We start from the raw sequence: 17,517 nt of genomic DNA, 5'->3' as shown, positions 1-17,517 counted from the left end.
CTCCAGCATTTATCCCCCCATTTGTGCACCCTCTCGTGGCCCTCTCCTGCATTTATTCCACCATTTGTGTACCCTCTCGTGGCCCTCTCTAGCATTTATCCCAGTCATCCAGCACCTGCTTGGTGTGGTAACCTGCTGTGAGTGTTGTCTGAGTCCCTATGCGCCTTTGCCCAGAGAAGTCACACGTGGCTCAGGGCACTTTTCTAGATCCTGTCCCCATCCCCAGGTTCATTCTTTGGGCCCACCTTGTTCATTCGTCCTTTCCCTTGGATAGTTTTTTCCTTCTCCTCCTCCTACCTCTTCTCATTCCCTAAAAGGGTTGTCCTAGGAACCGTTCACCTCCTCATGAGCTTCATTCTGACCCCCAGTGGGCACTGATTCATCCCCGGAGCCCTGTTTGATTCAGGCCGGTGAGCAGGTTGGTGCGCCCACAGCAGTGCTCGTCTGTGTTCACGAGGGTCTTCTACCTGCGCGCTCAGCACAGGCTGATGGCTGGGGAGAGTAGCCTTGGAGTGGTTGGGGTGACAGAAACAGCTCAGACACTGAGGCGGGGAATTTACATGGGTGATTTCAGGTTTGACATGAGCCCTCACAGCTCTGCTCATGAACGTGTTAACCCAGAAACCTCTCCACATGGCACACTAGCATTAAGCTAAGTGCTGTGGTGTTCTTCTTTCTCAGTGTGTCATAGCAACAATCGCCTTTGGCATGGGGATTAACAAGGCTGACATCCGCAAAGTCATCCACTATGGTGCTCCCAAAGAAATGGAGTCTTACTACCAGGAGATGGGCAGGGCTGGCCGTGACGGGCTGCCCAGCGCCTGCCACGTGCTTTGGGCTCCTGCGGACATGAGCTTCAACAGGTAAAGGGTGGGGCCCATGTGAGAGAGAGTGTGTGTGTGTGTGTGTGTGTGTGTGTGTGTGTGTGTGTGTGTGTGATGGTGATGGATTTCCTACCACGTGCTTTTCCTGAAGGAGCACAGACAGAAGGCTTACAAAAGAAAGCCCACGGGGTAGCCAGGTGGCCCGTGAATGGGTCAGGAGGACCTGAGTTCAAATTTACTAGCTGTGTGATCTTGGATAAGTCATTTGACCCCGATTGGTTCCCCTGCCCCCCAAACAAACAAAAGGAAACTCATTTCAGGTTATGCATGATAGATGATGGAAATAAAAGAGACTTTGTTTCCTGCCTAGATAGAGCTTCGCAGCTCAACACAGTAATGCTTGGCGGGCACTTTTTTTTTTTTTTGGCAGGGTGAAGGTAGGGCAATTGGGATTAAGTAACTTGTCCAGGGTTAAGATGGTGGAGTAGAAACAGGACTTCCTTGTGGCTCCTGCTTCTACCTCCTCCAATTCATGTAAAAGGTGACTCTGAACAAACTTTGGAGCTACAGAACCCACAGCATGACACAGAGAAGCTAATCTCCTACTGAGCACAGCCCGGCAGGCTGGCAGGGAGCAGCTAGTGCAGTGTGTTGGGAGCTGAGCCCAGCCCTGCATGAGCCCGAGGTTTTAGCCTCAGAGCCACAACCAGCCACCAGCTGGAGGGACCTCAAATCACCAACAGCTGTGGCGGTTTCCAGAATTATCAACCTGTAGATGCTAAAGACAAAGTGAAAAGTCAGTGCAGTGTGGACTTTGGTATCCAAGAGTTTGGGAGTGCAGTCAGACCTTTACCCCCAGAAGGAGAAGCAGCTGAGGCGCTGTGGCCATGTAGCCGATGCCACATGGCTGCTTCAGAGCTCCTGGCCTTCAGATTGTAAGGGGACCAAGCAACCAGTCTGAGGGGTAATCACTGTTGCTTTAACCTGCTTGGATCTGGATCACTGTCTAGGGTGGAGGTCCTGGGGTGCATGACCAGTGTGCCAGAGCATGTGCAGGCTTCAGAGAGGGAAGCCAAATAATAGCTCCAGCAGCTGTGAAAACCCCAGCTATTGGGACAAAGCTCCCCCTCTGGTAGCAGAGTTCTACTGTGGCAAAAAGCTCAAAAGTCAAGTAACTGAGTGGCAACATGAGCAAACTAGAGAAGCAAGGCAAGCACAGCAATCTGACTCTGGATTCCTTTTGTGGGGACAAAAAGGATCAAAGCTTGGAACAGGAGGAAGACAGCGAAGTCAGAACTCCTGCACCAGAAGCTTCCAAGAAAAGAATAAGCTGCTTATAGGCCATAGAAGAGCTTACGGATTTTGAATATCAAGTAAGAGAAGCGGAGGAAAAATTGGGAAGAGAAATGAGAATGATGCAAGAAAATTATAAAATGAAAGTCAACAATCTGACTGAAGAAAATAACACCTTAAAAAAATAGACTAACTCAAATGGCAAAAGAGGCTCAAAAAGCCAATGAGGAGAAGAATGCCTTAAAAAGCTGAATTCACCAGATGGAAAAAGAATCTCAAAAGCTCAATGAGGAGAATCATTGTTTCAGAATTAGATTGGAGAAAATGGAAGCTAATGACTTTATGAGAAATCAAAATGCTGTTAAAAAGATCCAAACAAATGAAAGAATAGAAGGCAATGTGAAATATCTCATGGGAAAAACCACTGACCTGGAAAATAGATCCAGGAGAGATAATTTAAAAAATTATTGGACTACCTGAAAGCCATGACCAAAGTAAGAGCCTAGAAATCATCCTTGAAGAAATTCTCAAGGAAGATTGCCCTGATGTTTTAGAACCAGAGGGCAAAGGAGAGGTTAAAAGAATCCATCGATCACCTCCTGAAGAAGATCCCAAAAAGAAAACTCCTAGGAATATTATAGCCAGGTTCCAGAGTTCCCAAATCAAGGAGAAAATTTTACAAGCAGTCAGGAAGAAAGAATTTGAATATTGTGGAAACACAATCAGGATAGCACAGGATCTGGCAGCTTCTACACTGAGGGATGGAAGGGCTTGGAATATGATATTCCAGAGGAAAAAGGAGCTGGGATTAAAACCAAGAATCACCTACTCAGAAAAACTGAGTATCATGTTTCAGGGGAAAATATGGTCATTCAATGGAATAGAGGACTTTCAATCATTCTTGCTGACAAAACCAAAGTTGAATAGAAAATTTGACATTCAGATACAAGAAGCAAGAGAAGCATGAGAAGGTAAACAGGGAAAAGAAATCATAAGGAACTTATCAGAGTTGAACTGCTTACGTTCCTACAGGGAAAAACGATAATTGTAACTTATCAAATTTTTTTTCAGTATGAGAATAATTGAAGGGAATATATATATATATATGTATACACACACAGAAACATATTTATGTCTATATAGCAGGGTATATGGCACATGAATACATATGTGAGTGTGTGTATACATGTTTACAGGTATACATAGACAGGCCACAGGACCAGTTGAACAGGCAGGGGTGATACTCAAAAGGTGAAATTAAGAGGTGAAAGAGAAATATAATGAGAGGAGATGGGGACAGACAGAATGGGGTAAACTATGTCCTACAGAAGATGCACGGGAAAATGGTTACAATGGAGGGGAAGAAGAGGAAGGCAAAAGGAAATGGGTCAACCTTATTCTCATTGAATTTGGCTTGGGGAGGGAATGACATACACACTAAATAGGGTATCTTACCCTACAGGAGAGTAGGGGGGAAGGGGATGAGAGGGGGGATGATGGAAGGAAGGCAGGTTGGGGGGGAGGGAAGTTGGAAGCACCCACTTTTGAAAAGGGACAGGATCAAAGTAGAGAATAGAACAAGTGGGAGGTGGGATAGGAGGGAGTCTTTTACAATATATCCACTATGGCAATGTTTTGCGTAGCTATACATGTAAACCTATACTGAACTGCTTATCTTCCCAGTAAGGGTGAGTGAGGAGGGAGGTAGGGAAAGAATCTGGAATTCAAAGGTTTAAAATCAAATGTTTAAAAAATATATATTGGGGTGGCCAGGTGGCACAGTAAGAGCACCGGCCCCAGAGTCGGGAGACCCGGGATTGGTTCTGGCCTCAGATACTTAACACCCACACAAAATAACTGGCTGCGTAACCTTGAGCAAGTTACTTACCCCAATTGCTTAAAAAAAATGTATATATATAATAATTATTATTATTATTTTACATGTAACTGGGAAATAAGACATGCAGGCACTGGGGCATAGAGATCCACTGTGCCCTACTGGAAAGTCGGAGGGGGGATGGGGGAAGATATAGGAGAGAGCAGATTGGGGGAGGGGATATTCAGTGGGATGGTTGTTTTGGGGTGGTGGGTAGGGTAAAAATGGGGAGGAAATTTGTAACTCAAAATCTTGTGGAAATGAATGATGTAAACTAAAAAATAAAAAAACTACAAAAAAAGAGTGAGTTGCCCAAGGTCACACGGCTAGTGTTGTGTGAAGTGTGTAAGGCTGGATTTGAACTCGGGTCCTTCTGACTCCAGGGCCAGTGCTCTATTCAGTGCGCCACCTAGCCGCCTTTTTTTGGCGGGCGCTTTGAAAGAAGCTGTCTGTTGTCCTCCGCGTGGAATCCTTCAGACCCTAGAAATAAACGATCACCCTTCCTTCTTGTTCCCTCACACTTTGCTCCTTCCCGCAGGCTCCTCGTTGGTGACATCCAGAATGTCGACTTTCGACAGTACAAACTGAAGATGATGAGGAAGTTAGAGAAGTATCTTCAGTCCAGCAAATGCCGGCGGAAGTAAGTGGGGGGGGGGGGGTTGGTTCTGTCGGCGGGCCTGTCTGCGTCAGAGCTTGCCAATCGTGATGGCCCATCAGTCAGTCAGTGCTGATTCCACCTCGTTTTCAGTCAGGAATTCATGTCTGTTTCGGTTCATTCATTGAATTTTCTGTTTCCTCTTCTGCAGAATCATCTTGTCTCATTTTGAGGACAGACAGCTCCGAAAAGCCTCCCTAGGCATCATGGGAACCGACCGGTGCTGTGACAACTGTCAGGCCAGGTGAGTGCCTCTCAGCCACTTTGGAAAGCCCCAGCCCAGTACTGGATCGTCCACCCAGTAAGAAATGAAGCCTTGGCATGGCTGGTTGGTATGCCGGATTTCTTTAGCAAAGTATTCATTTTCATTTCCTTAAAAATGTCTAACATCCTGAAACTCAAAATAAGCAAATGTACATTTGAAATCACAGACTCAATGACAGAAAATGCTTTGCAGGCCTTAGAGTGGTGTGTGTATGAATGCTTGTTATTTGAAAACCCCAATTTTCCTTCCTGAGCTCTTTCACTGTGGAAGAAACACTGGAGATTGATACCCAGTCAGCAGCTATGATGAGAAGGTTTTCCATGTACAATGCAGATCAGGAGCAGGGGGGCTGAGCCTGAAGCAGCCTGCTTTAAAAACAGCACATCGCAAAGCCAGCCTGTCACTGGCAGAGCTGCCCTCCGTGGCCATGATTCCCTCTGCCCTTCTGTCCTTAGAGAGTCGTCCATCAGACTCATTGGCCCTTCTGTGCAATTTCAGATCTGCCTTTGACTTCTGCAAGGAACCTTAAGAAGCTTTATGTTGTGACTCTGGCCTTTTCATGTGCCGTCTGAACAGGATACAGGAAGGGGCCTGAGAGCATGTGGAAGCCGATTCTTATATTTAGCAGATAAAAAGCTAACCTCTCACTTTTTCAGTGTCCCTGGGAGGTAGATAGCAGGTTCGGTCTCTGGCCCAGGTCCTCCCTTCACAAGTCTCCACTTCTGGGTGAGAGGCAGTGATGCTGGGACGGAGTTGGAGACGGATCACAGGGTGCCCCGCCAGCCCACAGAAATGGAAACTGTTGGAAGGGGATGTTTTTTAGCTTTCTTTGGTCTCTCTTGCTCCCTAGACAGCTGCCCCTTGTACCAGAGGGGGAGGGGAGGTAGCAGTTGGACCCCACTTTGCTCCTTGCCCGCCCATCAGCTCCTATCCTTGCCAGGCGACACGTTTTTTTCCTGGCAACTTATTTCTGCATAGGTTTAAATGCTGTGGGTGGATCCAGAGAGCTACGGGTGAGGGCTTTTTCAGTCGTCTCTGAGGATGGAAACGGAGGAAGCCGAAGCTGCTATAGGAGCCGGATGCAGCTTGGGCGCTTTTCCTCAAATGAGCCAGTTTGAACTCTTGGCCCAGCCGTGAGAGCCTCTGAGGTGCCCAGCCAGAAGCTGCAGGAGTGGGGGCTTCAGGGGTGCGTTAGGAGTGTTGTGTCCCCGGGAGGCCATGGCGGGGTGTTGGAGGCAAGCCTGACCCAAGTTTACATCCCGGCTCACAATCTTGTGAGCTTGTGTGTGACCCTGGACATGCCACCGCCTTGGCCTCTCTTATCCTCAGTTTCCCCCTCTATACAAAAGGCTCTCAGCCCCTATTTCCCTGTATCTTAGGAGGGTCAAATGAGATGGTGTCCTCTGACTGTTTGACTTGCCTCAAAGTGCCCCTCAGCTCTGCTGTTACAGCCGGCACTCGCCACCATCCCACGGCCCTCGTTTTCTCATCTGAAAACAGGCCGGTGTTCGCCTGCCAGGCTCCCGTCCTCCTCCTCCTCCTCGCCGCGGTTGCTCCCTGTCCGTGCCGCGTGCCGCCATCTTGTTGACTCCGCTTGAGTCTTGTGGCGCTCCTTGGTATGTGAGCTCACCGAGTGTGTCTGTGTCTTCAGACTGAGGGACCCTCACTCCAGCGTCGACTCTGAGGAGCACGTGCATGACCTGGGACCACAGGCTTACAAGCTGTTGACTGCAGTGCGCGACTTGGGAGAGAAGTTTGGCGTCGGAGTGCCTGTTTTATTTCTCCGAGGCTCGGTGAGTGCACCTGCCTCTCCTGGAGGCTCTTGGGGCGCTGACCCTCTGCCTCTTCTGGACCAGGGAGGCCTCGTCTTTCTGGCCAGGCCCCCCGCCAGGCCCTGGCACAAACAGTCCGTGTGTTATGCTCCTGTGGCTCCAGCCCCCCTGGGGGCCATTCCCACCACCTTGAGCCATGCCCCACAGAAGCATCTCCAGGTCTGCCTCCTTGGGACCCTTCAGAAAAGTGGGCTCTGAGCATGTGCAGGACAGGGCACAGTCTGTGTTGGCACCTTTCTGGGCTCTCATCAGTGGGCAACCTGTAAGGGGGTGCCCTCTGTGCACCGGGCACTCCTGTCCTGTTCTGCCTGCACGGTTGGGCAGCTCTGAGGCTGACTGTTCTGCTGACCCCGGCTCAGAGGCTCGCTTGCCCCCTCTGAAGGGGCCAGCCTGTGTGCCCTTCATCTGTACTGAATAAACACTAGCCCTCCCTGGCGAGATCGTCTTGGTGCAGGCAGGCAGCCAGCTGGTGTGGCTGGCACTGCTGACCCTGGAGTCAGGAGGACGCTGGCTCAAGCCCGGCCCCACACGTGGACTGGCTGTATGGCCCTGGGCAAGTCGCTTCCCTGCACTGGGCCTCAGTTTTGTCAGCTCCTCCCTCCCAGGTTTTTGTGAGAATCAAGTGAGATAATCACTGTAAAGCACTTAGCCCAGTGCCTGGCCCACAGTAGGAGCTTCATACAAACATATTCCCTTCCCACAGAAAGTGGGAAAGAGAGCCCTAGAAGAGATAGTGCGAGGCCACTTTGTTTTTAAAAAGGAGATTCAAAAGCATTTGCTTTGGATGCACTATCTTCTTCTTAAACATTTGGACTAGAATATCTATTGATTTGTGGCTGCCTTGCCTTCCAAGTTTGCTCTGCCTAGAGCCCACAGTAATGGGGAGTTTAATGGCCCAGGCCAGCTCTGTTTGGGGGTGGTCCAGGGCACTGTGTGGGAGTGTCACACATTTGTAGCTTTCCAGTTAAAATAATGTTAGGATGTGAGAAGAAGACTTTGAATGTCTTTGAAAAGCCCTGTTAAATGGCCCATGTGGCCCTGTTACACTTAAAGCCCACGTAACTCAGTTGGAGGTATGGCATGTTAAATTATCGTGGCTTTAATTTGGTATAATCTGGTCATGTCCTTGATTAATGTAAGTGGGCTCCTAGACAGAGCTCAAGGGGCTCCCAGGAGAGGTCAGATTTCACCTGTTATTTAGAAATGGAGTCAGACAAGTCCCTTTGGGAGTCTTCAATTTAAAAAGTTACCCTTCATGAAATTTTATACCACCCTTGCTAGACAAAGATTTAGAACTTTTAAAAAAAACCACTTAATAACTACGGCAAATGTCATGCCAGCAACTCACTGCCTGCTGCAAAACCAAGGCAAACTTGGTTTCTGTAGAAAGGCTCGTCATCATAACTGGGATTTGTTTAATTGTAACTTCTAACTCTTTGGGAATTCACTAAATTGTCTTCCTAATTAGAATAAATCTGATCTTGTACGTGTATTATTTTGATAGACAAGACCCCATCTGTCTTTGTGGCTTACTCATGGGGGAACACAGGTTCATTGTCAAGCCTTTCGTGTTTATTTCTAGCTTAGCGATGATGCCAGTGTCCGCCATGATTCTAGTGGGGTGCATTCCACCTCCTTAAGCTTACACAAAGATGTTTTCTGTTGGCCTTTTCCCCTAGAATTTAAATAACTGCAACTGTGTGAATTCCTTTTCTTTCTCACATTCTTTCAGGATTATGTGTTTATTTTTGGCTTGTCTAGGAACTCTCTATTAGTACAATTAAACTGAATCAAATCTGGCCCCTGACAGTTGGAGGAAACTTTTTCTGTAGCAAAGTTCTTACCCTGTGTCTCTTGGGCCTTTGGCCATCGTAGAGTGAAGTTTCTCCAGATCAAGTTTTTAAATGCATAAATCAGAATATGTAGGCTTATAAAGGAAACCAGTAATAATACATGTTAGAATTCTGTTTCACCAACTAAGCACATTGGCGATCCCTGGTTCCCGTGGGTTGCTGCAGGCCTCTGTCCTTGGTTCAGCTTGGTTCAGCCTTCTTCTCAGGGATGTGGGTGAATGCTCAGTTGGCCTTTTGATGTGAGTGTGTGTATATATGTGTACAAGTATATATAGACAGAGGGCACAGGACCAATTTAATAGGAAGGAATGATACTTAAAAGGGGAAATTAAGAGGTGAGAGAGGAATATAATGAGAGGAGATGGGGAGAGACAGAATGGGGTAAATTATCTCATACAGAAGAGGCAAGGGAAAATGGTTACAATGGAGGGGAAGAACAGGAAGGCAAAAGGGGATGGGTCAACCTTATTCTCACTGAATTTGGCTCGGGGAAGGAATGACATACACACTAAATAGGGTATCTCATCCTACAGGAGAGTAGGGGGGATGATGGAAGGGAGGGCAGGCTGGGGGGAGGGAAGTTGGAAGCACACACTTTTGAAAAGGGACAGGAACAACGTAGAGAATAGAACAAGTGGGAGGTGGGATAGGATGGGGGGAAACAGTCTTTCACAATATATCTACTATGGAAATGTTTTGTGTAACTCTACATGTACAACCTATATTGAATTGCCTATCTTCCCGGTAAGGGTGGAAGACAAGGGAGGAAAGGGAATGAATCTGGAATTCAAAGTTTTAAAATCAAATGTTTAAAAAAAAATATATATATATATATAGATAGTTATATATAGATATACATACATATATATGTACTATTATTAATACTATTTTACATGTAATTGGGAAATAAGATATGCAGTCACTGGGGCATAGAGATCCACCATGCCCTACTGGACAAGTCAGAGGGGGAACGGGAGAAGACATGGGAGAGAGCAGATTGGAGGAGGGGATATCCTGGGCGACTGCTATTTTGGGGCGGTGGGTAGGGGAAAAACAGGGAGAAAATTTGTACCTCAAAATCTGGCGGAAATGAATGATGTAAATCAGAAGTTAATAAAGCATTTGAAAAAAAAAAAACCAAGAATCAGCAGAATGCTGGGTGAGAGAATCAGGATGTGGAAAGAGCTTTGGAGGTGCCGGAAGACGGCAGTCAGGAGTGCTCTAGTTGGGTTTCTGCCTTTGAGTTGTGGGCTGTTCCATGATCCACAAACCTCAGCACGGCGGGAGCCTCTGTTCTCAACCTCTGAAGGTGGTGGACTTGTAGCTTCTTTTTGGGTGTTACTCAGGTGGGGCTGGGGCTGGGCGGTTAGGTGATTACTCACAGCCAACTCCTCGTGGCCCCGTTTGGGGCTTTCTGGGCAAAGATATTGTAGTGGTTTGCCATTTCCTTCTCCAGCTTATTTTGCAGATGAGGAAACTGAGGCAAACAGGATTAAGTGACTTGCCCAGGGTCACACAGCTAGTGAGTGTCAGGATTTGAATTCAGGTGCTCCTCCTGCCTCTAGGGTCAGCTCTCTATTCACTGTGCCACCTAGTTGGCTCCTAGTGGGTCCTTGATTAGGCCTCTGTGGTTCTCAGGCCACATGAAGCAGGAGGCAGTGGCAGAGTTCACTTGACAGGCCAGAAAGGCTTAGGAACGTGGGGATGGTCACACAGTGAGACAGTGTCTGGGCTGGCTCAGCCCGGGTCTTCTGATTGGAGTCCAGTGCTCTTCCCTGTTGTGTGCTCGTGATGCTGGGGACCCTGCACCATGGCAGAGAGCATGAGGACTAAAGGCGAAGTGGGGCCTCCTCAGCGGCCTGCTTGGATGCCCGGGGAGAGATTCGTTCAGTGTGTCACAACGATGCTGCTAGGAGAGGAAGAAGAAGCAGCTGCTCGAGGAGAGTGCGGGGGTCTCCTGCCAGTGGGATTGAGCTGGGGCAAGCATTAAGGAATAGAGATGATGGGAGACCATGCAGGTCCAGGAACCCACAGAGCCTTCCTTCAGATGCTCATCAGCCAGTCTGTCCAGAGAGGGCACACTCGGGAGCCAGACAGGCCGTGTCCTCAAGGGATGTGGCCAGTGAGTAAGCCCACCCACCCAAGCACTGGCACGAGCTGGGGGCATCAGTGAAGGCTTGTGGGTAGGAGCTGAAGCCTGAAGCAAGCCTGGGGCGGCATGGGAACGGCCCTCCTCTGTGTAAAAGGTGTGGAAATGCAAGGGACTGTTGTGGTTGAGGAGAACCAGTGAGGTGGGCTGGCTGACCTGCGCAGGCTATGCAGAGGAGGACCGTGAATGGGCACAGGGAGGATGCAGTCAGGGCACGCTGGCTTGGGAGTGCTGGGTGGAGCTCGTGTTCCAGCCGGATCTTTCTGAGCAGGAGAACAGCCTGGTTAGGCCTGCGTCTTAGGACAGTTTCTTTGCCCGCTGGGAGAGGATGAATTAGAGAAGGGAGAGCTGTGGCGTGATGGAAGGAGAGGCAGCAGCAGCTCGTCACTAGTCTGGGCAAAGGGCAGCGGGCTGGAAGGGGCATGGAGAGGGCGAGCTGCAGCCAGCTGCCCGCCGGGGAGTCTTGGCTTTCTGCAGCCATTGAGCACGAGTGGCCTAGCGGGCATGGCTCGCAGTCTGGCCCTGATGGCTGGACTTCCTGCAGGGCTGCCAGGTGTTCTCGTGTCACCAAGGGCTATTCTCCTTGGCATGGAGGACAGAAGATAGATAGGCGTTTGGTCATTGTGCTTTCTGTCTGCCTTCCTTGGCCATTGCCCGTCATTCTCCTGGGATAGCTTTAGAACCCTGCTTGCTTGTTCTTTTTACAGTCAGTGCTCCAAGCTGGCTTCTGTGCAGGCCTCGCAGGGCCTAGGCCTCGCTCAGTTTGACTGTTTAATTTCTGAAGGCATGAAAAGCAGAAGTGTTGTGGGAGTGAACTTTAGCCCTCTTGGCCTTGGCCAGCTGGTGGGTTTGGCTCATCTTTCCCGGAGGCATGGTGTAGTGGTGTGGGGGGTGTTCCTGCTGATGATGGAGTCTGCCATTTGCCCAAGTCACTGGTATTTAGGAACACAAGGCACCCGCCCCCCAGACTTTAGCCGCTTCTGTTGTCTCCTTGGTGAGATGAGCACTTTGTCTACCAGAAGCAAGGAAAAGCTTGTAGATAATGGCCTTTTCTCCTGATTTCAGAATTCTCAGCGTCTGCCTGATAAATTCCGACAGCATTTTCTCTTTGGTGCTGGCAAAGACCATTTGGAGAGCTGGTGGAAGGCTTTGGCTCAACAGCTCATTTCAGAGGGTTTTTTGGAAGAAAAGTCAGGATCCAAGAAGTTTGCCAAAATGTGTGTTCTCACAAAGCTGGTAAGAAGTGATACACATTCTGTTATAGTTACATTATGTTCACACGGAGAATGTATTCAATGGACTTCTTCTGTTAGAATGTGAGCTCCTTGAGGACAGAGACTGTTTTTACCTTTGATTTCACTAGTATGTAGTACGGGGCCTTGCATACAGTAGGCATTTAATAAATGCTTATTGTCTAAACCTTTTATATAATAGACACATAATAGATGCTTATTATTTGACTGAAAGTTTTTTTTTTTTAATAGGCTAGAACCTGGCTGGATAAAGCTGTTGATGAATCAGCCCGAACACTCCTCCTTCATACCAATGAAGACCTAAGTCCGAGGAAATTAGTAAAACTAAGGTTCATTTAAAAAAAATTCCATTGGTCCATTTGGGCATTATCATTTCCCAGCAGGGTGCCCAGGAACGGTCTGTCTTAGCTTGTTTAGGCTGTAACTAATGTGCTGATGTAGACCGAAGGGGATGGGGAGCAGGACGTGGGGGCGAAAGGCTGGAGGACGGGACAGATGTCTGAGAGTGGCGGGTCCGTGGGTGCCGTCTTTCAGCGTTCTCACCAGTTGTGATAATTCCTTCTTGAGCTCTTCAGAGATGTGGCTGCACAGGCTTTAGAAGAATAGGCACCGTCTTATCCTTGAGTGGAGACTATGAGCTGTTACCCGTGGAGCTGACACGGAGATTTGGGGCTCTATGGAGTTTGTGGGGAGCTCCTGAAAGCAGAGGATGCTTCCAATGCTTTCTCTGCCCGGTGTCATTGTGAATAGTCTTTCCACAAGCTCTGCATCCATAGAACAGGGCTCCTCCGATACAGGGCCAGCTTTCGTGAAGAAGGTCTTTCAATGGCTCTTTCTGTGGATCCATTGAGAAGATTAGCTGTGGAACAAAATGTGTAACTTGGTTTAACTAAAGAAAAGTGACATGAAATAGCCAAGCTTGAGATCTGGAGGGAGAACTCTTGCAGATTTGGATTTCTGTGGCCCAGCATCTTCTCCAAGGGATCAGAGGGACTGGTGGTGATCCAGGGTGTGGGCACCAGGGGCCCAGCATCTCTTCAGGGGTCATGATGGTTAAAGAACGCAAGAGGAGGAAGTCTGTCATCATGGAAGGAGCGAGCCTGGGGCTTGGAGAAACAGGAGCTGAATTCAAATCCTGACTGTTGCTTGCTCCCCGTGCCCTTCCTGCTCTGTCTTTTGCGTCCATAGATGTGATCTGGGCTTTTGGGATGAGGTGATGTCTGAAGCCCCTGCCAGTTCTAAATTCTAGCGTTAGATTTCAGGGCTGAATAAAAGTTTAGAAGTGTCTCAGCCGAGATGCTAAAAATCTGTAGGCAGGTGATAGCAGGTTTGCAATTCAAGTCATACAAATTAGGTTTTTAGATTTTTCTGAGATAAGCTCTAGGCTCGTTTTGCCTCTCAGCCTCCGGTGTTCTTATTGTAATTCTTAGAGCTTAATTTGATTGTAGCAATACTTACAAATTTATAAATATATTCCATATTTAATTATAGACTTCATTGAATTACAGCCTTGACCCTGACTAACTCGAGTGTAGGACCAGGGAAGTCTTAGGACCTGTTGAGTTTCCTGCTTAGTTTAGTCTTCACCAGAACTTCTGTTTTGTTCTGTCCTATTTGAAATGCTTTGCAGAGACTCTGATGAGCTGAGTTGGCATGCCTGGGTTGTCTGGTTGCCACAGCTGGCAGCATTAGCTTGGGAGAGGTCAGGCCGAAAAGAGCTGTGCTCAGCCAAGTGCCGATCCTGCCGCTTAATCCTTCTTACAGGGGAAGTGGAGACAAGGAGAGCTTGTCTTGGGGAACGGTCCAAAGCTTCCGTCGGTCGCAGTCCTGGTGCTGTGGGCTGTTACCCTCCTTCGTGACTAACTGGTGTGCGGATGTGTTTCTGAACACATCGTTTCTTGTGTTTTTTGGGTTTCTGGGGGGAGGCAATCAGGCCTAAGTGACTTGCCTAGCGTCACAAGCTAGTAAGTGTCGAGTGTGAGGCAGGATTTGAACTCAGATCCTCCTGACTCCAGAGCCGGTGCTCTATCCACTGTGCCCCGAATGCATTTTTTAAAAGTTTAAAAAATTGTTATTTTCTTCAGACTTCATAATTTAAATACTGTATGTATTTAAACCAGGAAAAGTTGCAGAAGATGTATTTTTATAAAAACCACTAATAACATTTCTTCTAATGTGATACATGGTCTTTAACAGTTTTTACTATTCAGGGGTTTGTGTTGTAGAATGGGTTCCCCCACTTTTTTTTTTTAAAGCAATTGAGGTTAAGTAACTTGCCCAAGGTTACACGGCCAGTTATTTTGTGTGGGTGTTAAGTATCTGAGGCCGGAACCGATCGGGTCCTCCTGACTCTGGGGCCGGTGCTCTTACTCACTGCACCACCTAGCCGCCCCCCCCCCCCCCCCTTTTTTTTTTAAGAAAACCTCTGGCAGGTATAAATTGTGCAAGAGAGAACTGCAAGCTCCCAATTCCAGGTCAGGGTACTTAGGAAATAGGAGAATGCCTTTTGCTGGGCCTTCGTTGTATCGATGGAAACTGTGCTGGGTGGAGTTCCTAAGACTGAGCACTGTTCAGGTCATCTTCTTTCTGTGCCCTGATAGGACCAGGACCCTTGGACTAGCTGAGCTTCCATCAGCTGTCCCAGTGAAGTGGCCCAGAGGAAAGAGGGCTGGCTGCAGAACAGGGACCACCAGAGACAGCTTCATCCAAGCCTTGATCCTCAGGGCCCTCGGCCTACGTTTTGGCCTATCTTTGAAGCAGCTCTGAACCACAAAGTGGACTTTGACTCACTGTATGGTGTGGGGAGAACCCTGTGAGGTTGGGACTGCCCCCCCCCCCCCCCCCCCCGCCGGCTGCATTAGCTCTGGCCTCTGGGCTAGGCTCTTCCTTCAGGCCTGTGAGACGGGAGGTGGTGGGGATTTGGAGCCTGGTGTCAGCATTAAAAGAAGAGCCTCAGGCCAAGTGTCTCCTTTGGTGCACCCGGCCCTGGGGAGGACGAGGCCGACTGAGGAGCTGGCCTCTCTGTCAGAGAAGGAAGCTGTGGCTGCCCGCGGTCCTAGGCTGACGATGCTGGGCCAGGGGGGTCTGGGCCCGGGGCGATGGCCGAGGTGAGGTATTTGGAGAAGGGGGAAGAGTGAGAGCCATGCAGGGCCCCCGTTCTCCTGGATTTCTGGCTCTTGAAGCCTTCTCGACAGATGCTGGCTGCCCAAGTGTGGAGACAAGAGAATCTTTTCATTTGTCCAATGGTGCACTGATACTGGACCTTGGAAGCTGTTCGGTCTGGGGCCCGTCTCCTAAGCTCTTCTCGTGTAAAATGAGACTGTTAGCTTAGGTGGTCTTAGACACTGCAGCACAGACAGCTGTGGTTCTGTTTGATACTCTTTGGTGAATGCAGGAGAGGTTTCCTCTTGAATAATTCATCTTATTTTTAAACAGTTTATATGGCTACTGACTTTGTTGAAATTCTCCTAACTCTGCAGTCTGGCTCCCAGTCTTGTGTCATTCCACTGAAGAAGCATATCTCTCCAAAGTTATCAAGAATCTCTTACCGGCCAAATCCAAAGGAATTTTGCTTTAATAGACTTTCTCAGATGAAAGTCTCTTTCATCAAATATGAAGAGAACTGAGCCAAACTTATATATTCTCCAGTTGATAAATGGTCAAAGGATGCCAACAGACATTTTTCAGAGAAAGAAATCCAAGCTTTTAGTAGTCATATGAAAAAATGGTCTAAATCACTAATAATTAGAGAAATACAAAAGAAAATGGGGGACAGACAGCTAGATGGTGCCATCGTGCATAGAGCGACAGGTCTGAAGTCAGGAAGACAACTTTGTGTGACCCTGGGCAAGTCACTTGAGCCTGCTTGCCTCACCTCCTCATCTGTAAAGTGAGCTAGAGAAGGAAGTGACAAACCACTCGGCATATTTGCCCAGAAAACCTCCAGAGGGTTGCGGGGTCAGGCACAGCTGAAACACAGCTTAACCGCTCTCCGCAACCTGTCTGCATCCTGGGACGCTCGGGCCTCTCCTCGGCGACAGTTCTCGCTAGCTTTCAGGGCATGTCCCTCCTGGTTCTCCCCCTGCCTCCCTGACTGCTACTTGCTACGTCCTCATCCGACCGCACCCTCTAACCATAGGTGTCCCTCCGGGCCGTCCTGGGTCCTCCTTCCTCAGCTCATATGGCTTCCGTTCTCTCTGCAGGTAACTCTTATGAATCTGTTTGTCCAGTTCTGGCTCCAGTCTCACTTCTCCAACTGCATGTCCAGTAAGCAGCTTAAACCCAAGGTGTCTAAAATTGGACTCATTATCTCTCCCTAAAACCCTCCTAGCCTCGTAATTCATCTGTTACTATACAGAGAACCACCCTCTTCCCAGTTCTTTGGGCTCCCTCCCTCTCTCTCACCCCCCACATGCAAGCTGTGGCCAAGGCCCGTGAGCTCACCTCTGCAGCATTTCTCAAATGTGCCCCCTTCTCTCCTCTGACGTTGCCACCCCCCACCCTGGTGCAGACCCTCAGCACCTCCTGCTTGGATTACTCCACTGGCTTCTGGGGGTCTGCCTACCTCAGGCCTCTCCCCACTTCAGGCCATTCTCCACACAGGTCAGTTAATCTTCCTAAAGACTGTGTGTCACAGTCTCCCACCCCCACGTCCCCTTGGCAAGCTCACTTAGCCCCAGTTTTTGTCTTCCCCACCCCGGCAGTGCTCTGTGATGCAGTGGTGCTGACCTTGTCCGTCCTGCCAGGCCCTCCATCTCCTCGCCTCTGGCCTCTTCTCATCCTGTCCCCGGTGTCTGGGCTGCTCCCCGGCTCCCCTCAGAGATCCCGCCCTCCCCGGGAGCCTCTCCAGCCCCCCTCGTCCTGATGCCTTTGCTCCATCCTCATGTAGCTTGTTTGATGCTGGCTCTTCTTGTGTTGGCTCCTCGTTAGGGTGGCAGGGGCTGTCTTCTGCCTTCCTTTGTACCTCAGGGCCTTGCCCAGAGCAGGTGCTTAACCAGTGCTTGTGGACATGATGTCAAGGATCCACAGTCTCCCAGATCCCTCTCTGGTGGCTACTTTCAGTTCAGCAGCAGATTCTGTGTCGTTTTTTCTTCTTTGCACATCTGCTTCTCTCCCTCTCTTGTGAACCCATCACTCACGGCATGGCCCGACTCCCATGGCCACTGGCGTCCCGGGACATGCAGCTTGGCCCAGAGGGCATTCGTCCTCTTTTCCATCCTTGCATCCAGGGGAGCTGTCCTCATGGTTCTTGGCCTCTGGATGGAGACTTGTCTCCTCGGGCCTCGGGAGCCCTGCTCACTCCCAGCTCTCTTCCCTCTTTCAGTCTCTGTGGCCTGAATGTGGCTGAGGCCCAGGAGCTGGCCTCTGGACCCACTGGTGTGATGGGGTCGAGGCTGAGATGGGGGCCAGGGTCTTTGCCTGGTCTTACATCCTTCATAGATCAGTGCAGTTGGACCAGCACTGCATTGGGAGCCAGAGAGCTGGGTTTCAGGTCCTGGCTTTCCCCCCTTTCTTACC

General features: G+C 49.1%; 1 protein-coding gene across 7 annotated transcripts in view; it reads left to right on the top strand.

The window, feature by feature from the left end:
* Window positions 1-17,517, top strand: part of WRN (WRN RecQ like helicase) — an 83,479-nt gene that overhangs the window by 48,710 nt on the left and 17,252 nt on the right. For all 7 annotated transcript variants that reach the window (XM_069104936.1, XM_069104932.1, XM_069104933.1 and 4 more), the window contains exons 20-25: window positions 682-863; window positions 4,532-4,633; window positions 4,800-4,892; window positions 6,565-6,706; window positions 11,813-11,983; window positions 12,232-12,329. In XM_069104936.1, the coding sequence (XP_068961037.1) occupies window positions 682-863; window positions 4,532-4,633; window positions 4,800-4,892; window positions 6,565-6,706; window positions 11,813-11,983; window positions 12,232-12,329 (788 nt within the window). The remainder of the gene's footprint in view (window positions 1-681; window positions 864-4,531; window positions 4,634-4,799; window positions 4,893-6,564; window positions 6,707-11,812; window positions 11,984-12,231; window positions 12,330-17,517) is intronic.

Source organism: Petaurus breviceps, unplaced genomic scaffold (assembly GCF_028583685.1).
Source record: "Petaurus breviceps papuanus isolate PSGF00001 unplaced genomic scaffold, PetGlider_PUasm1.0 689, whole genome shotgun sequence".
Taxonomy (NCBI): domain Eukaryota; kingdom Metazoa; phylum Chordata; class Mammalia; order Diprotodontia; family Petauridae; genus Petaurus; species Petaurus breviceps.
The sequence above is the reverse complement of the archived record's forward strand: the minus strand, read 5'-3'. Positions and strand labels throughout refer to the sequence as shown.